This window comes from Chlorocebus sabaeus, chromosome 1 (genome assembly GCF_047675955.1).
Source record: "Chlorocebus sabaeus isolate Y175 chromosome 1, mChlSab1.0.hap1, whole genome shotgun sequence".
Classification (NCBI taxonomy): domain Eukaryota; kingdom Metazoa; phylum Chordata; class Mammalia; order Primates; family Cercopithecidae; genus Chlorocebus; species Chlorocebus sabaeus.
In genome coordinates, this window is record NC_132904.1 from 98,557,540 (window position 1) to 98,585,115 (window position 27,576).

The window sequence follows — 27,576 nt, forward strand, 5'->3', positions numbered from 1 at the left end:
ATGTACTGTGTATGGAAACCTTTTTTTTTTTTTTTTTTTTTTGGCCTTTAAATGTACATTTTAAGGAAAAAAAAAAAACCCACAGATGGTAAAACAGAATAGTTTCCTAAGTAGTCACATAGACATTTGTCTTCCAAAATAGATAAACCTAATTCAGAATAATGTTTTCTTCGGAAACGTTTGAGTCATCAAACGTAGATAACTCTAAATCTGAGGTTATAGCTCTTGAGACTAGGACATTAACCCATGCTGTGTAATTATTATTAAAAGTTAACGTCAACAAGTATCGATTGGCAATTTGTCTCCATCCCTGACCCCTAGTTTCCCTAACCGTCAAGCCCGGGGTGGGGGAGTAGAGTGGCACAAGCTCCCGGGAAAGACAGGCTGACCTACCTCCCTGCACCCGCTGCGGCAAGGCCGGGACCCCTGGGTCCCTAGAGACGCGTGGCCCCGCCCCCGCAGCGTCGCTTCGACCCGACGGTCGCCGCGTCTCCATGGAAACGGCCCAGGCATCCACGGAGCCGAGAGCACGATGGCTACTGGGGAGCTCGGGGACGCGGGCGGCTACTACTTCAGGTTCTTGCCTCAGAAAACCTTCCAGTCTCTGAACTCTAAGGAGATCACTAGCCGGCTCCGCCAGTGGTGAGGAACCGAGGCGCAGGGAGAGAAGAGGCCCTTCGTCTTCGCGGCTATGGAGGCGCGGGCTGGGCATCGAAGGGGCCCGCGCGGGTCGGCCCCATTCTGAGCGAACCCCGAGACTTCCTGAGTGAACCCCGAACCACCCGGGCAGGCAGATGCTGTGGGTGGGATCGGTTATCGGTGTGCTCTGAGAGGGTGCCAGCCCCCAGATGATTTCTTTTTCCTTCTCTGCCCCAGGTCCATGCTGGGCAGAATCAAGGCGCAGGCCTTCGGCTTTGACCAGACCTTTCAGGCTTATCGGAAGGATGATTTCATTATGGTTAGTATGGGGGTCGGAGAGTTCCTTGGGTCTCTGCCGATTTTTAAACTTCCCCCCAACGTTGGCATGGATTCTTGTGAACACGCCATTCCTTAATGTCGTCGTTTTCTTGGCGTTTGGGAGTAATGAAAGGTGCAAATGATTTTTTTAAAGGAACTTTTACGTTTCGAATCACCCATCATAAATTTGTTTGTTATTTAGTTCATTCTTTCTCTACTTTCAGCATCTTGTATCTTGCCTCAGGGAACTTTGCAGTTCTGGAAGATCGCCTGCTCTCTAGAAGATTAGTTTCTCCCTTTTCTAATTTTTGTTTCATTTTATTTCGTTTTGTTTTATTTTATTTTGTTTTATTTACTTATTTTTTGAAACAGGGTCTTTCTCTGTCAACCAGGCTGAATGAAGTGCAGTAGCACCATCTCAGCTCACTGCAGCCTCGACCTCCGGGGCTCAAGTGATCCTCCCATCTCAGCCTCCCGAGTAGCTGGGACTACAGGTGCTGGCCACCTCGTCAAGCTAATTAAAAAAAAAGAAAGAAAGAAAAACAAAACAAAACAAATTTTTTGAGGCAGAGCCTCACTAGGTTGCCCAGGCTAGTCTTGAATCCCCGGGCTCAAGCAATTCGCTCACCCCGGCCTCCCAAAGTGCTGGGATCCACCCCCAGCCTCTCTTTTTAAATAGGCACACCTCATTTAAAAAATTTTAAATATTATCACACAGCTTTATCACCGCTTTATTTACTAGCTCCAAATTACTTTTGAGTTTTTTCTCAACATCACACCCACTCTGAGAACTGGGCTTCAGGCTCTACCAGCAATTCCAAATGAGAATTCCCCCAAAAAAGTTTGAAGCCGTAGCACAGTGATTTGAATAAGTCTTTTGACTGCTAGAGGTGACTACTTTGAGAGAGGTAAAACTCACTTGAAAGTTTAAGTTTTGGTGTGTTTGCTAAAATTTAGTCCATTATTTTCAATCCTGTTTTGTTTTGTTTTGTTTTTTTCTCGCCTCAATCAAATGGAAAATGCTGTTATGGTTTATGAAATTATCTTCATTCTCTGCCATTCATGTTCTTCATGCATTGACTGTAGTTTATAGTTTGGCATAAGAAACACTTCCTGAGGGCCTGTCATATGCTAGGAATTCCTTCCAGTGCTAGGGATAAGAGGAGGAACAAGACAAGAGCACAGCTGTCAAAGATTGTACAGGCCTTGGCAAGACTACAATAAATTTTTTTTTAAATCTGATTATTTCATATAGTGATAAGGGCAGTAAAGAGGAGGAAATGGAGAAAGGAGAACATTGGGTAGGATTGTGTCATAGTTCTGGAGGCTAGAAGTCTTAAATCAAGGTGTTGGCAGGGCCATCATTCCTCTGAAACCTGTAGGGGAGAATCCATCCTTGCCGCTTCCTGGCTTCTGGCGGTTGCCACCCACCCTTGACATCCTTTAGCTTGCAGCTGCAGCACCTTCTTCTCTGCCTGTCAGTCCCATAGCCTTTCCCTTCATGTGTCTGCATCTCTTTTCTTCTTATAGAGACACCAACCATATTGAATTAAGGGCCCAGCATAACCTAGTCTTAATTAATTACATCAGCAACAACCCTAATTCCAACTAAGGTAACTTTCTGATATTTCAGGCAGGATGTAAATTTTGGGGGACACTATCAACCCATAACAGATAGTAAATTGGTTAAATGTCTATCTCCCTTTCCCTAAGATAGTGTGATAGTGCCATTATATTAGAATGCTACTGATAATGACATTAATAACATTTCTCAAATACTCATGGTTAGATTATTATGTAGCTTTTTATATTTTTTATTTATACCAGTACTAGCTGTCTGTAATTTTTTTTTTGAAGATCAGGATTTGAGGTCACTGAATTTTAGAATACTGTAAAAATTTTAATATAATTCGTTTATTCAATAAATATTTGTTGAATATTTACTGTGTCCCTCTAGAGGGTATTAAAAAGATGAAGAGACCCGATCCCAGCTTACAAGACATGTATAGTTTGGGGAGCTAGAAATGTTAAGAAAACAAAAAGTCTGAGGCAGGGCATGGTGGCTCACAACTGTAATCCCAGCACTTTGGGAGGCTGAGGCAGGAGGATCACTTGAGCCCAGGAGTTTGAGACCAGCCTGGGCAACAGAATGAGACCCTGTGGCTATTTTTTAAAAAAATTTTAATTAGTTGGGTGTGGTGGCACACACCTGTAGTCCTAGCTACTTGAGGGCTGAGGTGGGAGGGTTGCTTGAGCTGTGATCGCCCCACTGCACCCTAGCCTGGGTGACAAAGTAAGACCTTGTCTCAAAAAAAAGAAAATTCTATATTACTTTACAAAGTATTATTCTATAGCAGTAGTGACTCCAGTGTGTGCCGATTCAGCTTTCAGCACCTTTTATATTACATTTATCATTAATCTTTACAATAATCTGTTAAGTTTGGTGGTGTTCTGACTCCCATTTTATAGCTTAAAATTCAGAAAGGTAAGTAATTTATGCAAAAACATTCAGCAAAGGGCAGAACCCAGGCATTTTGACTCTAGATACCATGCTGTTTCTACTACAAAAACTCATTACTGAACAGAGGGTATTGTTTAAACTAGAATTCCAGCTTTTGAATTTTCTCTTTCAATTTAAAATTATGTTCCAAAAGTGTATTTGTGAGATGATAAATGGATGGGAGGAAACACTTATCTGGCAAACATTTGTTTAGTTCCTAGGTCTATATAGATGCATAGACACAATTAAAACAAGGGAAATAACCAAAACTGCATTGCAAAGAGAGAAGTGATATAATACATAGCAGAGGCATAAGGTACTTTGGTGGCACAAAAAAGAAAGTGATCATTTTTGACTGAGGTGGTCAGAAGAGCATTTGACAAGACAAGACTGTTAAGGTGGGGCCTGAAAGATGAGTAGGAATTCATCAGGTCGATGAATTGGCAAGGATAATATTTGAGAGATGGGTGGGATAATATTTTAGAAGACCTTTTGTGCCATGCAAAGAAATTTGGGCTAAGAAGGAGAAGGTTTTAAGAAAGATTTTAAATTTTAAAATATTGAGATCACCTTGCCAAAAGTGTGGAGAGTGGGTTGTTAGGACTGAGTTAGGAAGTAGTGACACCAAATTGGAAACTGTTGTCCTCTAGACAGTTACATGATGATGTCGAGTACCAGTGTGGCCCAGATTTAGGAGAAAGGCTTAAGGAATGGTAAGATATTGAGAGTAAAGGAGATGGGCACGTGTAGGATGACTCCCAAGTTTCTGGCTTGGTTGACTCGAGTGGCTGATGATGCCATTAAATGTGTAGAAAACACAGAATTACAAGGAAAATGAGTTCAGTTTTAGGCATGCTGAATTTGAGGTACATACAAGTGGCAGTATTCTAGATAGTTGAATATAACATTTAACTTTGGATTTCAAGAGAGCTCTGGGCTCAGTATATAGTGTTGACATCTTCACAATGGGACTAGGGATGATAAGGAGAATTTTCCACATAAACAACTGCAAGGAAGCGCCTTAATTTACAGAGCTTTCCTGGAAGCCTGCACAACACTTCTGCTTACATCTCATGACCAGAACTTAGGCATGTGACCAGAATTTAGGCCTCCCACATCCCAGGGAGGCTGGAAATGCAGACTAAGCTGAGCATATTGCTGTCCCAAATAAAAATGGGATTCCTTAAGGAAGAAAGAATTGATATTGGATTAGAAGCCATCAGTCTTCCAGATAGATGATATATTCAAATATATACTTAAATAATTTAGAAATATTGTCTGTCCAGTATGCATTCTGAATGTAAAAATTAAATTAATAAAAAATTGAAAATAGAGAAACATCTTTTTCTACTTTCAGATTTCTATTTATTATTTGTTTATTTTTAATAGAGACAGGGTCTCACTATGTTGCCCAGGCTGGTCTCAAACTCCCAGGCTCAAGCAATTCTCCTGCCTCAGCCTCCCAAAGTGCTGGGATTACAGGTGTGAGTTATCACACCCAGCCCACTTTCACATTTTATGAAACAAGTTTATGTAACGTTTTCACATGCATTTTGACATCAGTATCTTTGTTATTACTGTAACTAGTTTAGGAATCATCTTGTATTTTTCCAAAGCACAATCAGCTTTCCTAAAGTTGAGATACAGAAAATCTCTTCTAATGCCTTGCTGGAAATTCCATTCCAGAAATGCAATTTGCAGGTATTAGGACATTTTTTAAAAATTCACTTATTAGACATATAATCATAATCTCAATAATGTACCTTGCATTGCCTTATTCGAGGGTCCCTTGTATAGACTCATTTCCTTTGGGTCTAGATCAATTCACTGCAGGCCAGTTGACCTGCTGCTCCATTTATAATGACATCTAACATGTAACTGTTAAGTTAATAACCTCCAGGAATAATTACTAAATCTGAATTAAATTTTCTTTTTTTTAAGAGATTCAGAAGGCCTAAAATGCATTCAAAACCAATATTAATTGAGGTTAATTCCAGTTTATGTATGTGTCTCTTTCAAAATGTACCAGTATATAAATTTAAATACTTGCATAAATATTCTTTTATTTGAAAGCCTCAAGAGTCATAAGGCAACTTGCTTTTTGTCTAGAAATAATTTTGGGGAAAATTTATCTTTTTATAATTAAGCATATATGATACCTATTTGAAAAAAATGTGTTTACCTTCAATTATTCACCACTAGAATGTAAATTCCATAAGAACAGGGACTGTGTCTTGCTTGGCATAATGTAGACATTTGTAAATAATCCTCAGCTCACATCTCTTCTCGTTCTCTTTCTTGTTAAATAGCATTTGTTAAATGGTTTTGCATAAACAGAAATCCCAGGAGTCATCTTCAATTCTTCCTTCTTCATTTGTTTCTTCCTCCTAAATAACATTAAATCCATCTACTTCTCTTTCTCCTCCCCCCTTGGTATCTCCTTGACTGATGGGAACATCAGCTCTTCCATAATTACAACAGTAAACTTCCTCCTAACCAGTCTTTTTCCAGCCCTTCAATTCATTCTTTTGTTGTTGTTGTTGTTGTTGAGACGGAGTCGCGCTCTGTCGCCCAGGCTGGAGTGCAGTGGCCGGATCTCAGCTCACTGCAAGCTCCGCCTCCCGGGTTTACGCCATTCTCCTGCCTCAGCCTCCCGAGTAGCTGGGACTACAGGCGCCCACCACCTCGCCCGGCTAGTTTTTTGTATTTTTTAGTAGAGACGGGGTTTCACCGTGTTAGACAGGATGGTCTCGATCTCCTGACCTCGTGATCCGCCCGTCTCGGCCTCCCAAAGTGCTGGGATTATAGGGTTGAGCCACCGCGCCCGGCCCAGCCCTTCAATTCATTCTCCACACTGCATACAGAATGAACTTTAAAGAAAAATAGATGATTCTGATAACTGTTTACTCTGCTTAAAAACCTTCTGTCTGGCCAGGCGCAGTGGCTCAAGCCGGTAATCCCAGCACTTGGGGAGCCCGAGGCGGGTGGATCACCTGAGGTCAGGAGTTCGAGACCAGCCTGACCAACATGGTGAAACTCCATCTCTACTAAAAAATACAAAAATTAGCTGAGCATGGGTGGCGGGTGTCTATAATCACAGCTACTCAGGAGGCTGAGGCAGGAAAATAGCTTGAACCTGGGAGGTGGAGGCTGCAGTGAGCTGAGATTGCACTCCAGCCTGGGCGACAGAGTGAAACTCCTTCTCAAAAAAAAAATAATAATAATTAATTAAAAAATAAAATTTAAAAAAAGGCTGGGCATGGTGGCTCTCAGTCCTGTAATCCCAGCACTTTGGGAGGCTGAGGCGGGCAGATCACCTGAGGTTGGGAGTTCAAGACCAGCCTGACAAACGTGGAGAAACCCCATCTCTACTAAAAATACAAAATTAGCCGGGCGTGGTGGCAGGCGCCTGTAATCCCAGCTACTTGGGAAGCTGAGGCAGGAGAATCACTTGAAGCTGGGAGGCAGAGGCTGCGGTGAGCAGAGATCGCGCCATTGCACTCCAGCCTGGGCAACAAGAGCGAAACTCTGTCCAAAAAAAAAAAAAAAACCTTCAGTGTGGCTGGTGCCGTGGCTTATGCCTGTAATCCCAGCTTTTTGGGAAGCCAAGGCAAGAGGATCACTTGAAGCCAGGAGTTTAAGACCAGCTTGGGCAACAAAGTGAGACCCTGTCTGTATTATGAAATTATAAAAGAAAAAAGAAAAAGAACTTCAGTGTTTTCCCACTGCCCTTAGATCAAAATACTGATCAAGATCTAGATCGATTTTAGATCAAGATTAAAATTCTTCACTTGACTGCAAGGTCAATTTAACTCCCCAGCCTTATCTGACCATTGCGCCTTCTGGGTCACACCAAACCTCTTCACTTTCCTTGAATGGAATGTACCATCCTTTCTCACCTTACAGCTTTCAAACTTGTCATTTTCTCTCGCTTAAAAAAATGGTAATTCCAGTGGCATACTGGAACCAGTTTAGGACAGCCTGATTGCTAGACTTTCAGGAATCTTTGTTTGTTGGTTGTTATACTGTTGGCAACTTGAAATCCACCATGGAAACAGGCAAACGCTACAATCAGGGCTTTTTGGGGGAGGAAGGGTGGCCAGTTGTTAAATATTTGCTAGTATATTCCGTTGCCCAGCTAACTCTTGCTCAACTTTCTGATCTAAACCTAAATGTTCTTTCTATATTAACATTTCTTCCCAATACCATTAGATTATGTCTGCCCATTTTGTACTTTGATAGCACCTGCACTTTTTTGTAGTATACGTGTCATATAACTATCTCCTCTCTTACTATCTGCCTGCCCATGAGGGCAAGCACTGTCCATTGGATTTTAGTATTAGGAAGTCAAGGGTACTATTCATTAAGTGATAGGAGCAGGAGCCAGATAGAGAGAAATGAGAAGTAGATAAGAGAAGTGAGGCCAGGCTTGGTGGCTCACGCCTGTAATCCCAGCACTTTGGGAGCCTAAGATGGCTGGATCACCTGAGGTCAGGAGTTCGAGACCGGCCTGGCCAACATGGCAAAATGCCGTCTTTACTTAAAATACAAAAATTAGCTGGGCGTGTTGGTGCACTTCTATAGTCCTAGCTACTTGGGAGGCTGAGGCAGGAGAATCTATTGAACCCAGGAGGTGGAGGCTGCAGTGAGCTGAGATCATACCATTGCACTCCAGCCTAGATGACAGAGCAAGACTTGGTCTCAAAAAAAAAAGTGAGACAGTTTAGATTCCTCTCTCAAGAAGGTACTTAGGAAAAGTGAGTGATCACTTGAAGGGAATGTTCAAAAAATTAAAATATTTATTGTGACAATTTTAACAACAAAGAATAATTCATAGAAAAAGTCAGTCTTATCCCAATCTACTCCTACTCCCTACCCTCTCGACCCTCCTGTTACCACGAGTCTGTAACCACCACTTCTGAAGTTTGATGTTCCTTTTTTTTTGAGACAGAGTATCGCTCTGTCACCCAGGCTGGAGTGCGGTGGTGCGATCTCAGCTCATTGCAACCTCCGCCTCCCGGGTTCAAGCAATTCTCCTGCCTTTGCCACCTGAGTAGCTGGGATTACAGGCATGTGCCACCACGCCTGGCTAATTTTTGTATTTTTAGTACAGACAGGGTTTCACCATTTTGATCAGGCTGGTCTTGAACTCCTGACCTCGTGATCCACCTGCCTTGGCATCCCAAAGTGCTGGGATTACAGGTGTAAGCCACCGCACTCGGCCTATGATACATATTCTTACATACTTTTCTTTATGCTCATATAAATGTATAGAGGTTTTATTTTGTTTTATCACATGCATTACTCTTTTTTTTTTTTTGAGATGGGGTCTCACTCTGTCACCCAGGCTGGTGCGATCTCAGCTCACTGCAACCTCCACTACCCTGGGGTTTAGCAGTCCTCCCAATTCAGCCTCCCGAGTAGCTGGGGCCACAGGTGCACACCACTGTGCCCAGCTAATTTTTTGTATTTTTAGTAGAGATGGGGTTTCACCATCTTGCTCAGGCTGGTCTCGAACTCCTGAGCTCAAGTGATCTGCCTCAGCCTCCCAAAGTGCTGGTACCATAGGTGTGAGTCACCGCACCTGAACATATACATTACTCTTAAACTACCCTTTTTGTGTGTGTGTGTGTGTGTGTGAGACGGAGTCTTGCTATGTTGCCCAGGCTGGAGTGCAGTGGCACTATCTTGGCTCACTGCAAGCTCCGCCTCTCGAGTTCACGCCATTCTCCTGCCTCAGCCTCCAGAGTAGCTGGGTCTACAGGCACCCACCACCACACCTGGCTAACTTTTTGTATTTTTAGTAGAGACAGGGTTTCACTGCATTAGCGAGGATGGTCTTGATCTCCTGACTTCATGATCCGCCCGCCTAGGCTTCCCGAAGTGCTAGGATTACAGGTGTGAGCCACCGCACCCGGCTCTAAACTACGTTTTTTTAACTGAAAGTGTTTATGGTTTTTCCTCAAAATCAATACATGGTCTGCTCAGGGGATGGTTATTTAGTAAGTGCTATATGTTAGGCCCTGTTCTAAGTCCTGGGATATGGCAGTGAATAAGAAAAACAGGACCCCTACTCTTAGGGAGTTTACATTCTATTCTAATACTTTCTTTCCAATAGCTGCATTCTGTCTGATAGAAATGGACTATATTTTATTCAACTGTTTTTCTACTGATAGATATTGAAATTGTTTCCAAGTGTTGGCACTACAAAGAATACTGTATTAAAACAAAAAACTCCTTACACCTAAATCTTATGCACTGGTGATTTCAGAACCCGAAAGTAGAGTTTGTTGGATGAGGTATGCATGTTTTTATTGTTCAAGATAATAGCAAATTACTTTCCCAATGGGTTATAAAGATTCGCGCTTCTGCCAGCAGCTTGCGGAAGTGCATGTCTTCTGGTGCTCTCACCAAAAGTTACCAGTCTTTTTAAATCTTAGCAATGTAATGGATAAAAGTGGTATCTTCTGGATTTTGTTTTCATTTCTTTCACTGCTCTTGAAATTGAGCATCTTTTCCTAAAGTTTATTGGCTATTTGTGGGGTTTTTTTGTTTGTTTGTTTTTTGGTTTTTGGTTTTTTGTTTGTTTGTATGTTTAGATAGTCTCACTCTGTTACCCAAGCTGGAGTGCGGTGACACAGTCTCAGCTCACGACAACCTCCACCTCCCAGGTTCAAGTAATTCTCATGCCTTAGCCTCCGGGTAGCTGGAATTACAGGAGTGCACCACCATGCCCAGCTAATTTTTGTATTTTTTCAGTACAGACGGGTTTTCGCCATGTTAGCCAGGCTGATCTTGAACTCCTGGCCTCAAGTGATCCACCCACCTTGGCCTCCCAAAGTCCTGGGATTACAGGCCTGAGCCACCGCACCTGGCCCTATTTTTATTTTTTATATGCCTATTTTTATCCTTTGGTGACATGTGCCACCCTCAAACCTTGTGATGACATTGGCATATTACCCTTCTAACATGAAAAAAGAAAAAAAAATTATAAAATAAAAAAGAGCTAGGCTGCATGCAGTGGCTCACACCTGTAATCCCAGCACTTTGGGAGGCCAAGGCAGTCAGATCACCTGAGGTCAGGAGTTCAAGACTAGCCTGGCCAACATGGTAAACCCTGTGTCTGCTAAAAATACAAAAAATTAGCCGGGCATGGTGACACACACCTGTAATCCCAGATACTCAGGAGGCTGAGACAGAAAAATCGCTTGAACCTGAGAGGCAGAGGTTGCAGTGAGCCGAGGCACTCCAGCCTGGGCAACAAGAGTGAAATTCCATCTCAAAAAAAAAAAAAATCTTTAGTTCCCAGCACCAGCAGCTGACTCAAGCTGAAAAGGCAGAAGAAAATTTAGGTTTGTCAGTTTTTCTTACATTTAGGGGTTTTTTTAACCACTAGGATGTCAGTTTCTCCGTTTTAACGTATGTGTTGCAAATATTTTCTCTCAGTCTATTATTTTTCTTTTATTTATTGCTCTTCACAGACATTATGTTTTCTGGCTGTCCAACACCTTGTGAACAACCATGCAATTTGGGGGTAACTTTGGGAAATGCAAGTGAAACCTCCCAAAATGCAAGGAACTCCCTTGCATCCAGATCGTAAGCGTGGGACCTAGGTTTACAAACAGGCTCATCACTGCAAGACTGAAATTTTGAAGCGAGCAACTTAAGGAAGGAGGCACACACAGAATTCATTTCATTGGCAAAGGCAGTGGCAGAGACCACTTTCAGGCCAGACAGACCTGGCACAGCAATGGCCTAAGTTAGAAGGGAGTGATAGTGATGTCTATGACCATACCACCCTGAATGTTGGAAGCTAAGCAGGATTGGGCCTGGGTAGTACTTGATGTTCATGGCCATACCACCGTGAGTGTACCTGATATTGAAAGCTAAGTAGGCTTGGGCCTGGTTAGTACTTGAGTAGGAGAAAGGGGTGGTGGTGGCTTCCTCTAGTGCTTGATGGGGCTATCACTTCTCGGCCTTTTGGCTAAGATCAACTGTAGTGCTTGATGGGGCTGCAGCAGGGGTGACAGTTTCCTCATGAGGGTGGTTCTGCATATGATTTTGCATCGTTCCTGGGTCCAGCCATCAACCTGATGCCCTCCACCTCTGGAACATTTTGTGGACTCCCTGAGATGCTTCCAATAAATTTTCTTCTGCCTTTTCAGCTTCAGTCAGCTGCTGGTGCTTAGAACTAAAGCTCTTTTTTATTTTATTTTTTTTTATTTTTTCATGTCAGACTAACAATATGCTGACATCATAACAAGGTTCGAGTGTGGCACATCTCACACATACCTGCGAACACCTAGTCATCATACTCATAAACTACAAAAGGATCTGGAACTAAAACTCTTTCCTGCTTTGTTGTCTTTTGTCATACAGAAAACGTTTCATTTTTAGGAAGTTAGATTTTTCACTTTTTTAAATGCCTCTTGGAAAGAATTAAATTGACAGTTACTTTTGGATTTAGATCTAGTATGTGAGTTGTTACTAAGGCAATTCAGTAAGCAAGATTGAAGGAAAACAAAGTTTTCAAATATTATATAACCTCCTAATGTTTATTGTATATCATTATTACCTAAATTAAGTTCCAAAGACATCTGTACTTGGACACACAATGTTCATACTGTTCGAACTTGTATGTAATAAAACTTCATTTATTTATAAACTATTACTCAAGACATTTTACCAATTTAAAATTGTCCTTTCCATTTGAATTAAACAAGATTATAGTTATTTTATGTTAATTTTTACTATCATTTATAATAAAATATCTAACTTATTCCCCTCAAATTTGTATTTTAGGCTTTTTTCAAAGACCCAAATGTTATTCCCAATTTGAAGTTACTTTCAGATTCTTCTGGACAATGGATTACATTAGGTAAATAAAATTTTCATCTTTTCAAATACTATTTTACTATTATAACAAAATTTTGCCTCAGAAATTTTCATTATTAAAATATCAATTGTGAATGCCTCATCTGTTTGATATATCACGATCAAGTATGACCAGCTATGCCAGGCCTGCCCTGCATCTCTTTCCTGGGAGTCTACTGCTACTATCCTGGCTTAACACATAAGAGCAATTTTTATCTCTTTTTATTCATATAAAAGTATTTATTGTGTATTTTCCATGTACTCTGCTAGATATAGGGAACATTAAGGTAAATAAGAAAACCTGTACTAAAGGAACTTGATATGTTAAAATGTATGTGTGTGTGTATGTGTGTGTGTACCAATGTGTCAAAGGTGTTACCATAGAAGTGTAGCCAAGAGTCAGGCGTGGTGGCTCACATCTGTAATTGCAGCACTTTGGGAGGCTGAGGCGGGCGGATCACTTGAGTACAGGAGTTCGAGACCAGCCTGGCCAACATGGTGAAACCCCTTATCTACTTAAAATACAAAAATTAGCCAGGCGTGGTGGTGAGCACCTGTAATACCAGCTACTTGGTGGCTGAGGAAGGAGAATCAATTGGACCTGGGACATGGAGGGTTGCCGTGAGCTGAGATTGTGTCACTGCCCTCCACCCTGGGTGACAGAGCAAGACTGCCTCAAAAAATAAAAAAAAATTAGAAAGTGGACAAGAGTGGTCAGTTTTGCCCACAGGGAAAAGATCAGGAAAGATTCCACTGATACGGGGATATTTGGGCAGAATCTGCACTGAGATGAGTACATGGGTACATGGATTTCTCAGAGGAATCAGCCAACCATAGGAATTTTTTTTTTTTTTTTTTTTTTTTTTTTTTAAGACAAGGTCTCACTCTGTCTCCCAGGCTGGAGTGCAGTGGTGCCTCCTGGGTTCAAGCAATTCTCATGCCTCGGCCTCCTCAGTAGCTGGGTTGACAGGCGTGAGCCACCACACCTGGCTAATTCCCGGCTAATTTTTGTTTTTTTGCTTGTTTATTTTTTGAGACAGAGTTTCACTGTCACCTAGGCTGGAATGCAGTGGCGTGATCTCAGCTCACTGCAACCTTCGTCTCCCAGGTTCAAGCGATTCTCCTGCCTCAGTCTCCCAAGTAACTGGGATTACAGGAGTGTGCCACCACACCCAGCTAATTTTTGTGTTTTTAGTAGAGACAGGGTTTCACCATGTTGGCCAGGCTGGTCTTGAACTCCTGACCACAAATAAATCTGCCAGCCTTGGCCTCCCAAAGTGCTGAGATTACAGTCATGAACCAACGTGCTCAGCCTAAGTTTTTTTTTTTTTTTTTTTTTTTTTTTTTAGTAGTGATAGGGTTTCGCCATGTTGGCCAGGCTGGTCTCGAACTCCTGACCTCAAGTGATCCACCCACCTTAGCCTCCCAAAGTGCTGGGATTATGGGTATGAGCCACCGTGCCCAGCTAGATTATATTTTCATAATCTATTATTTCATAATACATTGAAAGAGCCAGAAATTTTTTTTAAGAAAATTACCCAAACACTTAAACACTTAATAACAGTCACTTAAATCCCTTCAATAACTCATGGGTCAAGGAAGAAAGCAGAGAGTTAATATAAGACTATTTTGGAAAAAAAATATGAAAACTATATTTTAAATTTTAGGTTGAGGTATCTTAGCAACAGAATGAATAAAAGCAACATTCCATTTGGAAGGAGAATCTGATTGGTGATATGGATTTATACTCAATAAAATGCATTTTAAATTAGATTTTTTTTGTTGTTGTTTGGGAATGTATTTTGGTAAATTACTGCATTATATTCTCATGGAAGCCTAGTAGCCTTACACAAAAGTAACAAAGTATTAGTCAAGAACAAGATACAAACAGTTCATGATGTTAGACTTAGTAAGTCAGATTTTATTGCTTTTGGCTAAAGACTAATGCAAAATTTATAGAGCAAAAAGCTGGTACAGACTACTTACAAAATTAAACTGAGTGTCTGAGAGAATACATTTACCCAACTCAAAATTTTCAAAAGGAAATAATCAGAGTCATGTATCACAGTGTTTATAAAGCATGTTTACAGTAACTTCAGTCAATCTATTGGAAACAATAAGGTTCACTGAAATAAGTGCTCAACCGTCTCCCATGTTAGTACGTACACAAAATAGCATTAACTTTTTACTAATTTTTGAAAAAATCATTGCAAAAAGAGGTTATCATATACCACATGTGCCTAACTTGATGAATTATAAATACTCTGAAAAATAGGACAGAAGAATGATAGCACTCTATTTCAGAAGTAGAAGTTCTAGTGGACTGTTAGTACTCTTCCATTAACTCATTTTTATCTCTTTTTTCTTTTTCTGCTATGTTTCTTTTTCTGATATACCCCCTCTTATTTTCCTCTGGGGCCCTTTTAAAGCAAAAGAATCCGCTTTTTAAAATAGGTGAAGAGACATTCTTTTGGCAAGTGAACCAGTTCTAAAGAAAGTGATGATGGAACCTCGTTCACTGTGCTGCACTCCCTGGAGATTACCAGTTTTCGGTGCTGTTTTATCCTCTCAGCCAGCCACCATAGCTCCTATGTTTAGATACACTTTGTCTTTTTTTAATAACATATAATGGATACTTCCTATGTGCTCAGCTAAGGGCATCATGCACATCACCTCCTTTCATTCATGAAACAATGCAAGAAAGGTAGTATTATATATCACTATTTTACAAATGAATAGTCAGAGGCATAAGCTAAGTAATGTGTGCAGTTTTACATGGCTGAGTGAGCAGATTTGAGATTCAGATCGAGGCTCCAGAATTCAAGACGTTGACCACTTCACTCTCCTGCCTCTGTCACTTCCACATTGATGGGGTTGCCAGAAAAGTACTAACTTAAGACACCAAATGATAAAGAGGCACCCAGTGTTTTATAATGCTAGTATTAGGGGAAAAACTGTATTCTTTCTGTATGTGATCACTGTGATGCATTACATATCTTATAAATGCTGGGGACATAATTTAATGAAATTCCTACATTAAAAAATAGCATTTGCTTTGGAGTGAGTTGTGTCCCCACCACCAAATTCACATGTTTAATCCCTAACCCTTCAATGTGATGGTTTTTGGAGATGGGGCCTTTGGAAAATAAATTAGGTTTAGATGAGGGCACAAGGGTGGAGCCCTCATGATGGGATTAGTGCCTTTATAATAAGAAGTAAAAACACTAGAGCCATCTAAGTACACAGAAAGAAGGCAGTTTTCTGCAAGCCAAGAAGAGTGCCTTCACCAGCAACTGAATCATCTGGACCTTGACCTTGGACTTTCTAGCCTACAGAACTTTGGGAAACACACATCTATTGTTTAAGCCACCCAGACTATGGCATTTTGTTATAGCAACCCAAGCTGACCAAGACGGATCTTGGTACTGAGAAGTGAGGTGCTGCTGTAGCAAATACCTAAGAATGTGGAAGTGGCTTTGGAACTGAATAATGGATGGAAGCTTGAGGTGCATGTATACGGACATTATGGGCAATTCTGGTAATAGCTCCCAAGGAAATAAGGGATATGTTATTGGAAACTGTGATAAAGGTGATCTTTGTTATAAAGTGGCAAATAACTTGGATGAACTGTTTTCTATTGTTTTATGGAAGGCAGAACTTCTAAGTGATGAAACTGGAGATTTAGCTGAGGAGATTTCTAAGTAAAGTCTTAAAGCAATGTCTTGCTTATAGTAGAGTATGAAAGAAGAGAGATGAATTGCAGAAGGAATTGTTTACCAGAAATGAACCAACATTTGAAGATTTGGAAAGTTTTCAACCTATCCTTATTGTAAAAAATGAGGAAGTTTGTTCTGAAGAGAACACTGTTCAGAACACTGAATAGCCATTTGATAAAGAGATCATGGGTATGACTCATGGACTTAATCAGCCATTTCAACAGAGTCAGGAATAGAGATGGAATTATATCAGCAGCAAAGACTCTGCTAGTTTGAACAATGAGATGAGATGAAGGAAGGCTGTTGGACTTCTTAGATCCTACGAGACTGGACCATAGAGCTATTGGGCTGTGAACATGCGCTATTCTTCAGAAAAGATTAGAAAGACCCCGAAGCAATTCAGAGAGCTTCAGGGCCATCAGGGCCACTGCCTCCATTAAACAGGGCAGATGGCCTCCAACCAAAGCCTTGGAGGCAGGGCCACTCTGCAGAGCATACGGGCTAAGTTGGCCCTGTGGAACCTTGGAGGTTGGGCCACCCAGAGCCTTCAGGGCTCTACCGCCACCAGGGTAAAAGCAAGACTGCCACCCCAGTAGGTCCAGAGGCAGAGTATCAAACCAAAGAAGATTATCCCTGAGCATTTAAGATCTAAAGGAATTTGCCTTTCTAAGTTAAGGGCTTGCTTGACACCTGTCACCCATTTCTTATTTCCTGTTTCTCCCTTTTGGAATGGAAATGACTAGCCTATGTCTGTCCCACCTATGTATTTTGGAAACACATACCTTGTCCTTCTTCACAGGTTTACAGCTGGAGAGGAATTTTGCCTTAGGATGAATCATACCTCAAGTCTACCCTTATCCAATTTTTATGATATTTAGAAGAGACTTTGGACTTTAAAGTTGATACTGGAATGAGTGAAAATTTGGGGAGCAGGACAAGTGGCTCACACCTGTAATCCCAACACTTTGAGAGGCCAAGGTGGGAGGATCACTTGAGCCCAGGCATTTGAGACTAGCCTGGGCAATGCAGCAAGACCCTGTCTCTACAAAAAAATTATCTGGCCGTGGTGGCACACACCTGTAGTCCCAGCTATTCAGAAGGCTGAGGCAAAAGAATCTCTTGAGCCCAGGAAGTTGAGGCCACAATGAGCCATGATCACATCACCACACTCCAGCCTGGGTGACAGAGTGAGACCTTGTCTAAGAAAACAAAAAAAGTTTGTGGGGCTGTTGGAATGGAATGAATGTATTTTGCATGTGAGAAGAACATGAATTTGGGGTCCTAGTGGTTACATGTTATAGACTCAGTGTCTGAACTATGTCCTCCTTAATTCATATTTTGAAGTCCCATGACCATCCCTCCCTCTACCTCATTGAAACCCAATTATTTCCCAAAGGCCCCATCTCCGACTACCATCACGTTGAGGGTTAGAGTTTCAATATATGAATATTTGGCCATACAGTTCAGTCCATAGAAAATGCTATTTTTATGTCTCAATATATGAATTTTGAAAGGACAGAATTCAGTCCATAGCAAATGCTATTTTCATGTCGCTTATTAAGTGGTTTGAATTTAATCACATTTTTTCACCATCCAAACCCTCCTTCTACTCCCCAAATCAGAGCTAGGGTACACTAATTAAAATGGCATGCCCAATGTCAGTCCCTCCTCCTGTGTCCACTGACCAGTCTTTAGAAACTGTCAGACTCTCCACTGCTCTTGTTTTTTTGGTCTTTCGACATCGCCTGGAACTCCTCTTATCATTTCCTATGGTCTCCTTTTTTCTTTATCTAATCCTTCAGAGGATCTTACCTCTAAACAAAGGAAGCTTCTTAGCAGCATAGCTTTTGCAATTACTGAGGCAGACACAGTTCCTGGCTCCAGGCATCCTTCATGCCTCCACATGAGCCCAGTCCAGGACATAGAATAACACAGCATGACCCTCAAGTGGACAGCAAAAATAGCTAACGTAAACATTCACCAGCATTACTTACTCTTCTTAAGCACAAGCTGCTTCTCAGGTCAGAGATCCAGCAAATGTATCCAGGGTAGGGATACACCGAGGGCCACCATACCTAGGTCTACAATCTTAGAACTTTGAACAAAAGAACACCACCCCCTTCTATCAGAATGAGTGTGTGCGTATATGTGTGTACATTGAGAGAGACTGATTCAGTAATCGATGGAGGTAATAATAAAAATATTCATTTTAATCTTTGTGACTTTCTATAATTTAATGGGATCTCTAGTAGCAGAAAATCCATTCCTGAATGATAAATTCAGGAAATAAGTGTAGGATAGGGGATGGAGGATAGGGGCAAAACTAAGTCTACAAGAGAAAAATAGACAAAATGCTATTATTTCAATTTTCTGTAATTCTGAATTTATGATAATTTGATTAGGGCCTGATTTGAAATTTACCTTCACTTAGAAAACTTTTTTTGTAGTAAATACTATAAATGAAATCACAAAGGAGAAATTTTTTGTTTGTTTGTTTGTTTGAGGTGGAGTCTCATTTGGACACCCAGACTGGAATGCAGTGGTACCATCTCGGCTCAGTGCAAACTCCGCTTCCCAGGTTCAACTGATTCTCCTGTCTCAGCCTCCCAGGTGGCTGGGATTACAGGAGCCCGCCACTACAAGCAGCTAACTTTTGTATTTTTAGTAGAGGTGGTGTTTCACCGTGTTAGCTAGGCTGGTCTCGAACTCCTGACCTGGCTGATCTCGAACTCCTGACCTTGAGTGATCCACCTGCCTCAGCCATCCATAGTGCTGAAATTACAGGTGTGACCTACCACACCAGCTAAGAAATTTTTAAATGAAGAGAAAATGTTTTCAAGATACACTCAAGGACTTTACAAATGCTCAATTAAAATTTTTGTGGCCAGGTGCAGTTGCTTATGCCTATAATCCCAGCACTTTGGGAGGCCGAGGTGGGCAGATCACCTGAGGTCAGGAGTTCAAGACCAGCCTGACCAACATGGAGAAACCCCGTCTCTACTAAAAAATACAAAATTAGTCAGGCATGGTGGCACATGCCTGTAATCCCAGATACTCAGGAGGCTGAGGCAGGAGAATTGCTTGAACCAGGGAGGCAGAGGTTGCGGTGAGCCGAGATTGCACCATTGCACTCCAGTCTGGGAAACGAGTGAAACTCCATCTCAAAAAAAAAAAAACAATGTGAGTTATAAAGCATTAAGCGTAATAGGAATCAAAAATCATATGAAGCAATTCCTATGTTTTTATAGGCAATTCTGATAATATATGCATTAAGAATCCTCTACATTTTTTTAAAATGTATTTCATTTTTGAATATCCTCTAATTCATATTCATCTAGTCCTGAAATGGTGAGATTTTTCTTATAAACTTTTTTTTTTTTTTTTTTTTGAGAGACACAGTCTCACTCTGTTGCCTAGGCTGGAGTACAGTGTCACAATCTTGACTCACTGCAACCTCTGCCCCCCATGTTCAAGCAGTTCTCCTGCCTTAGCCTCCCTAGTAGCTAGGATTACAGGCATGTGCTACCATGCCCAGTTATTTTTTGTATTTTTAGTAGAGACGGGGTTTCGCCATGTTAGCCAGGCTAGTCTCAAACTCCTGACCTCAAGTAATCCGCCCTCCTTTGCCTCCAAAAGTGCTGGCATTACAGGCATGAGCCACCATGCCTGGCCTTGTTATAAACTCTTAATGATTAACACAAATGAAGAAGCTACAAAATAATAATTTAATAAAATTCATAAATTAATAAATATTTAAAATATACCAAAAATGTCATATTTGTTAACTTCTTAGAATTTCTGCATAGCAATTTATTTTGGAAATAGTTGAGAATGCTAAATTAATTTTTCTATCTCCATTCTTTATAAAATATCTTTTTCCAGGAACTGAAGTGAAAAAAATTGAAGCTACAGATGTTCCTTGCACACAGCTTTCAATGTCATTTTTTCATCGGTTATATGATGAAGATATTGTACGAGACAGTGGACATATTGTTAAATGTTTAGATTCTTTTTGTGATCCATTTCTCATTTCTGATGAGTTACGAAGAGTAAGTACAGAATTTTAAAATTTCACAGTGGAATTTTATTTCAGGAAATGCAAAAATGTCAAAAACTTTGCCTGCTTAAAGCATAAAATACCTTCTCATAAAATACCTCTTATTTATAAATAATGATCAGTAATAATCCTAACATTGGTAGATTTCTACTTAGACGGAACAGTCAACTTAATTATTTGTGTATTTCAGTAATTCTCAAATAGGTGCTACTAACATCTGATAGGTAGAGATGCTGCTAAACGTCATATAACTCACAGGACAGTCACAACAAAGTTTTCTGGCTCAAAATGTCTACAGTGCTGAAGTAGGGAAATCCTGGCCTATTTAGTAAGGTCATTTTTGTTCAATGTGGGCCTTTTAACTTATCAAATTAATATTAAAAACATCCCAAAAAACATCCCGAGGTTGGGCATAGTAGCTCACGCTTGTAATTCCAGCATTTTGGGAGGCTGAGGTGGGTGCATAGTTTGAGCCCAGGAGTTCAAGACCAGCCTGGGCAACATGACAAAACCCTCTCCACAAAAACTACAAAAATTAGCTGGGACTGGTGGCTCACACCTGTATTCCCAGCTGCTCAGAAGGCTGAGGTCCCAGCTGCTCGGAAGGCTGAAGTGAGAAGATTGCTTGAGCCTTGGTGGTCAAGGCTGCAATGAGCTGTGATCATGCCACTGCACTCCAACCTGGGTGACAGAGCAAGACCTTGTCTGAAAAATAAACTTAGATAGATAAATAAAAACATCCTAGGAGTAAAAGAATCTTTTTTATCTCATTGCTAATATCAACAAAGCCATTGGATTAACTAAATTCAATTTTGTTTTAGGAAAGGTATACTGAACTTGGAATGAAAATATATAGATTACTTACCTGATTCCTGATTTATTATTTAGAAGATAATAATCTTAGGCAAATTTCTCCATCTTTTGAGCCTCAAGATCTTATCTATACAACATGAAGATGAAAGTGCCAATTCTACCTTCTTCCTAAAATCATTGAGAAAATTGATTGAGGAAGCATTTAAATGTACCTTTTAGAAATACTGAATGCTGTTAAAATGGAATGTCAGCTTGGGCAACAGAGCAAGACTCCCATCTCTACAAAAATATGAAGAAATAAGCCAGGTGCAGTGGAATGCACTTGTAGTTCCAGCTACTTGGGAAGCTGAGGTGGGAGGATTGCTTGAGCCCAGGAGTTTGAGACTGCTGTGAGCTATAATTGTGCCACTGCACCCCAGTTTGGGCAACAGAGTGAGACTGTGTCTCTAAAAAACAGAAAAAAGAAATGTATTATTGCTGTCATCATTGTTACAATTATTGAGAGTATTAAAATGGTTAAAAATGAGGGTTTTCATGTCAAATAGCCATATGTTCAAATCCTGCCTTTGTCACTTAATAACTGATGCTTAACCTCTCTAAGCCTCAGTTTCTTCATCTATAAAGTAGGCATAATGTGAGATTTATGTGAGATAATGCACTTACTCTGCTTAGCACAATGGCTGGCGCTTAGTAAGTTTTCCATAATATTAACAACTTCTATTAATTACTACTGTTATTATTGTCCTCAATTAAGAGAGAAGGGAGACGTACAAGTCAGATGTATTACAAATCCAGATAGCAATGAACTAGGGAAGCTACTGATCCATCATTCCGGACACAGGAATCTTGTCTGTAGGAGAAAGGGAGACATCCAACCAGGCAATACCTAAGGCAATACCTAAAAGCACTCATTAACTTAATTAAAGAAGAAAATAAAATTAACTTGCTGAGAATACCCAAACACACACAATTGAATGAGACTACATATAGTTTGCTCTTAGATAAATGAAGTATATCTAACATGAGATAATATAAATAATATACATGGCAGGGCGTGGTGGCTCATGCCTGTAATCCCAGCACTTTGGGAAGCCAAGGTGGGCAGATCACCTGAGGTCAGGAGTTCGAGACCAGTCTAGCCAATATGGCAAAACCCTGTCTCTACTAAAAATACAAAAATTAGCCAGGTGTGGTCGTGGGCACCTGTAATCCTAGCTACTTGAGAGGCTGAGGCACAAGAATTCGTTGAACCCAGGAGGCAGAGGTTGTGGTGAGCTGAGATCACGCCACTGTACTCCAGCCTGGGTGAAAGAGCAAGACTTCGTCTCAAAAGAAAAAATTAAACAAAACAAAACAAAAGATACTATACAGTAGGGATCTGATATTAATTTCTACTTCTTCTTACCAAGGATTGGAAATTACTATTTAGGAAATGTTTGGTCTGGGTTTCCCTCCTTTTGCATACTACTGTCATCTCTTGTCTCTCACACTTCTTCTCTGGCATAAGGGTCTTAAAGACCCTTACCTCTAATTTTAGATAATTCACTGTCACTTCTACAGAAAGAGCATCATCAGTGGACATTTTTTTTAAAAAGAAGGATTAGTTTTCCAACAGAATACTCTGAAAAACTGCTTGCTGTCTATCTGATTTATTGCCATGAATAGCACCTCTATTCATGAAATGTTGGAGCTCAGTGTTTTTCTTCTAGTTGCCTGTATGGCTTGCTCTTGGGTTCATTGCTACTCTGTGGCAACAGGGAGGAAAGGCTTTTAACTTGGTTGCTTTCTGGCTAATAATAAAAAAAAAACTAACACCCAGCTTCAGCCTGAACTAAAAAGCGTCCCCCATTGTGCAGCACTACAGATTCTATTGGCTCACTGTAATGTAAATACTAATAACAACCACTTTCCTGACTGGCTCAGAAGTTTGACCTACTGTCTAAGAGCTACATTGCTGAAGAGATCTGTATGTGAATGGAGATGGAGAAAAGCCATAGAATATTATGTTTTCACATTCATTCCAAAAAATTTTTTTAATTATTGCATTTTTTAAAATTACACAGCCTAGCCGGGCATGGTGGCTCGTGCTTGTAATGCCAGCACTTTGGGAGGCAGAGGCGGGTGGATCACCTGAGACCAGGAGTATAAGACTAGCCTGGCCTACAAGGTGAAAACCCATCTCTATTAAAAATACAAAAATTAGCCAGACAAGGTGGTACGTGCCTGTAATCCCAGCTACTAGGGAGGCTGAGGCAAGAGAATCGCTTGAACCCAGGAGGCAGAGGTTACAGTGAGCTGAGATTGCACCACTGCTTTCCAGCCTGGGCAACAGAGCAAGGCTCTGTCTAAAAAAAGAAAAAAAATTAGCTGGTCATGGTGTCGTATACCTGTAGTCTTAGCTACTTGGGAGGCTGAGGTGGGAGGATTGCTTGAACTCAGGAAGTTGAGGCTGTAGTGAGCCAAGATGGCACCATTGCACTCCAGCCTGAGTGACAGAGTGGGACCCTGTCTCCTCTACCCCCCAAACATTGCACAGCCTAATCAGTTCAATATATGAGAGTATTCATGTAAGAAATGTGTTAACTATTCATTCCTAAGTACTTTATTCACCTTTCTCTTAAGTCAGATCTTCAGATAGTTGCAAACATGGGCCGCAGTAACACATTATTTTCTTACAGAGGGAGGGAGGAAAGGAGAGAGGAAGGAAGGAGGTGGAGATGTGTAAGTGTTACCTGTGGCACACCCAGAGAGCAATTAAGTACGGACTGCTTTCCCTTACCTATATTTTCCTAGACATACCCAACCTTAGTTTTCATCAAGGCATTATAAATAAACTGTGTATGGACAACACCATAGAGTTGAGTTTCTTAAATACTTCTTATATGCAATGACCTGTGGTAAGTTTTCTGTACAGATTGTAAATGAGCTTAATCAATTTTCATAATTAAGTGCACTTTCTACTAGACACTGATCGTTGTATAATTCATTGTATTTTCTTTTTTCCCTTGTAGTGTTAAGCGTAAGGTACAATTTTGATAGCCTTTCTCCATCTAGAGTTCCTGTTTGTTTGTTTATTTATTTTTGTCTCTATTTTGTTTATTTGTGCTCTGGTATTTATTATTTCCTTATACTAACTTTAGGTTTGTTCTTGCTTTTTTAGTTTCTTGAGGTGCATCATTAGATTATTTGAAGTCTTAGTACTTTTTTTATGTAGGCATTTATTGCTGTAAAATTCTCTTTTAGCACGCTTTTGCTATATTCCATAGGCATGGGTATATTATATTTCTATTTTTATTTGTTCAAGAAAGTTTAAATTTTTCTTCTGAATTTGTTCATTGACTCACTGGTCATTCAGGAGTGTGTTGTTGGTTCTCATGTATTTGTATGGTTTCCAAAATTCCTTTTGTTATTGATTTCTCATTTTATTCCATTGTGGTATGAGAAGATACTTGGTATGTTTTCAATTTTTTAAGTGTGTTGAGACCTGTTTTGTGACTCAACATATGGTCTATCCTGAAGAATGTTCCATGTGCTGATGAGAATAGATATTCTGCAGCTGTTGGATAAAATGTTCTGTAGATGCCTATTTGGTCTAAAGTGCAGCTTAAATCCAGTGTTTCTTTATGAATTTTCTGTCTAGATGATCTGTCTAATGTGGAGAGTGGGGTGTTGAATTTCCCAACTATTACTGTATTAGAGTCTATCTCTTCTGTTAGCTCTAATAATATTTGCTTTATATATTTATGTATGCTGGTGTTGGATGCATGTATATTAAGAATAGTATATCCTCTGACTGAATTGACCCCATTAGCATTATATAACGACTTTCTTTTTCCCTTTTTACTGTTTTATTTACAGGTCAAGTGAGTTTGCTATGGGCAACATAGTTAGTTGGATCATGCTTTTTGTTTTTTAGATCCACTCAGCCAGTTTACACATTTTAAGTGAAAAATTTAGTCTGTTTATATTCAAGGTTATTATTGATATGTGAGGACATACTTCTGTCATTTTGTTAATTTTTTTGGTTATTTTGTATATCTTTTGTTCCTTTTTCTCTTTTTGTTTATCTTTGTGATTTGGTGGTTTTCTGCAGTGGTAATATTTGAATCCTTTCTGTGTTTTCAAATTTTGCTTTCAGTTATAGGTCTCCCTTCACCATTTCTTATAGGGCAGGCCTAGTGTTGATAAATTCCCTCCATTTTTACTTGTCTAGGAAATACTTTCTCTTTCATTTATGAAGGATAATTTTGCTGGGTATAGTATTTTGGGCTGCCATTTTTTTTTCTTTGTTTTCTCTCTTAGCACTTTGAATCATCCCATCTTCTACTGGCCTGTAAGGTTTCTTCTGAGAAATCCATTGTGAGTCTATTGAGGGTTTCCTTATATGTGACTAGACACTTTTCTCTTGCTGCTTTTAGAATTCCTTTTCTTTAACTTTTGATGGTCTGATGATAATGTGCCTTCAAGAAGACATTTTTGGGTTGTACTTATTTGGGGATCTTTAAGGTTCCTGTATCTGGTCGTCTAAATCTCTTGTTAGAATTGAAAAGTTTTCAGCTATTATTTTGTTAACTAGATTTTTTTTTTAAATGCTTTTGGGCTTCTCTTCACCTTCTGGAACACCCATAATTCAAAACTGTGTTTGCTTTATGGTATCCTATATGTCATGTAGGCTTTGTTCATTCTTTTTCTCTTTTTTTTTTGTCTGACTGGGTTACTTCAAAAAACCCGTCTTCAAGTTCTGAAACACTTTCTTTGGCTTTATGTAGTCTGTTGTTGAAATTCTCAATTGAATCTTTTATTTCATTCATTGAATTATTCAGTTCTAGGATTTCTGTTTGGTGCTTTTTAATGATATCTATCTTTTTGGTGAATTTCTCATTCATATCCTGAATTGTTTTTCTGATTTCTTTGTTTCCTTTATCTGTGCTTTCTTGTATCTCACTGAGCTTCTTTAATATCATTAATTTTTTGAGATAATTTTTTTTTCAGGACTAGAGACAGGGTTTCACCATGTTGCCCAGGCTAGTCTTAAACTCTTGGGCTCAAGCGATCCACCCACCTCAGCCTCCCAAAGTTTTGGGATTGCAGTTGTGAGACACCATGCCCGGCCAAGTCATTATTTTGAATTTTTTTCTTATAGCTCATAAATTTATTTTTGATTAAATCTGTTGCTGGAGAATTATTGTGTTCCTTTGGAGGTGTCATCTTTCTTGCTTTTTCATATTTCTTGTGTCCTTATATTAATATCTGTGCATCTAGTTTAACAGTCACTTCTTTGAATTTATTGGATTGGCTTTTTTAGGAGAAAACTTTTTCCCGAAAATGTACTTATGGTGTTGGTTGGGTAGAGCACTTTGGTTCTGATTCTGGGTGCAAGCAGTAGTGTAGTCTCCATATGATTTATTCAGGTGTACTCAGCATCACTGGTGTCTGTGGTTTCCTCAGTGGCTTAGGTTGCAATTGTTAGTAGGGGCTGGGGTGAAGTTTTGCTGGGGACAGGTAGGCCAGTTATTGGGTCCCAGTAGTGGCAGCAGCTGGCCAAAGCACACCTGTCCTTGGGCCCCTGAGCAGTGTAGGCAGGCAGTGGTGGTAGCAGGTCCAAGCAGGCTGACTCTTGGGCCTCCAGGCAGCTTGCTCATGTGCCAGCAGTGTTAGTGGTGGGCTGGGTATGTGGATGTGTGTTTGGGTCCCCAGGCAGTGTGCATTAAATGGATGATGGCTGTAGCAGTGGTGGGACAACCTTTGGATTCCCAAGCAGTACACACTTATATTAGCAGTGGCTGTGACATGCTAGGCAGGCCAGTCCCCAGGACCCCAGGGAGCAAGTATGCTATGGTGGTGGCCAGTTGAATGGGCCTGTGCTCAGGTCCCCAAGAGGAGTACACAAATATCAGCAGTGGTGGATGGGACAGGGCAAATCCCAGAGTCCTGGGTGTGCTTGGGCACTGGATGGGGGACAGTGCCAGGCCAGAGGGGCTGTCCTCAGGTCCCCCAGTGGTGCATACAGATGCAGCCTCCTGTGAGTTGGGCAGGGTGATCCTCAAGCCCCCTAGCAAAGTGCTCAGATGGCAGCAGCAGTGGCAATGAGTGGAGAGAACTCATCCTGAAGGCATGTGCAAGGGAGCTGTGGCCCTGCTGCAGGGCTTTGGGGTGGGGTTACTGTCAGTGGCTGCAGCCACTGGCAGGTGGCTCTTGGGTTCTGGAGAACATACATTTCAGCCCCCAGTAATAGTGGCCATGGCAGTAGTGGCAGCAACAGTAGGGAGAGCCAGTCTTCAGGGCACATGCAAGCGTGTAGTGGCCCTGCTACCAAGGGAATGGGGAGTACAAGGTTGCTGCCAGTGGCGTATGCTTCAGCCCCTCAGCTGTGGGTGGGAGACCCCATCTTCAGGGAGCATGCAAGTGCATGGTAGACCTGCTGCTGGTGGTGGCAAGGTTGCTATCAGTAACAGCAGCCCCAGGTAAGTGGGTTTCAGGTTCTGGGGAGCACACACTTTGTCTCCCTTTGTCTCAAGGGCAGCCTCCTCAGTGTACTGCATTACTCATTCCCTGGGGTAAAAGACACCATGCAGAGTCCAGGTGGACATTTGGGGATGTCATTGGGGATCTAGGGATGTGGAAATGCAGGGACTGTTGGGCCCCAAGGAAGGATGCAG

At 40.8% G+C, this 27,576-nt stretch overlaps 1 protein-coding gene, 1 non-coding gene and 1 pseudogene across 5 annotated transcripts in view; 2 read left to right on the plus strand and 1 right to left on the minus strand.

The window, feature by feature from the left end:
• Window positions 1-445: 445 nt before the first annotated feature.
• CFAP300 (cilia and flagella associated protein 300) overlaps window positions 446-27,576 on the plus strand; it is a 36,242-nt gene continuing 9,111 nt past the window's right edge. For 3 of the 4 annotated variants that reach the window (XM_008020637.3, XM_073020581.1, XM_073020578.1), the window contains exons 1-4: window positions 446-642; window positions 877-958; window positions 12,260-12,335; window positions 19,930-20,096. In XM_008020637.3, coding sequence (XP_008018828.1) covers window positions 533-642; window positions 877-958; window positions 12,260-12,335; window positions 19,930-20,096 — 435 coding nt within the window. In that variant the 5' untranslated portion in view covers window positions 446-532. The remainder of the gene's footprint in view (window positions 643-876; window positions 959-12,259; window positions 12,336-19,929; window positions 20,097-27,576) is intronic. The other variant, XM_008020638.3, reaches the window with a different exon arrangement.
• Window positions 10,337-10,427, plus strand: LOC119626660 (small nucleolar RNA U13; annotated as a pseudogene).
• On the minus strand, window positions 11,688-11,791 carry LOC119626653 (small nucleolar RNA U13). The gene has a single exon (XR_005242811.1). It is a non-coding gene; the product is annotated as a small nucleolar RNA U13 (small nucleolar RNA).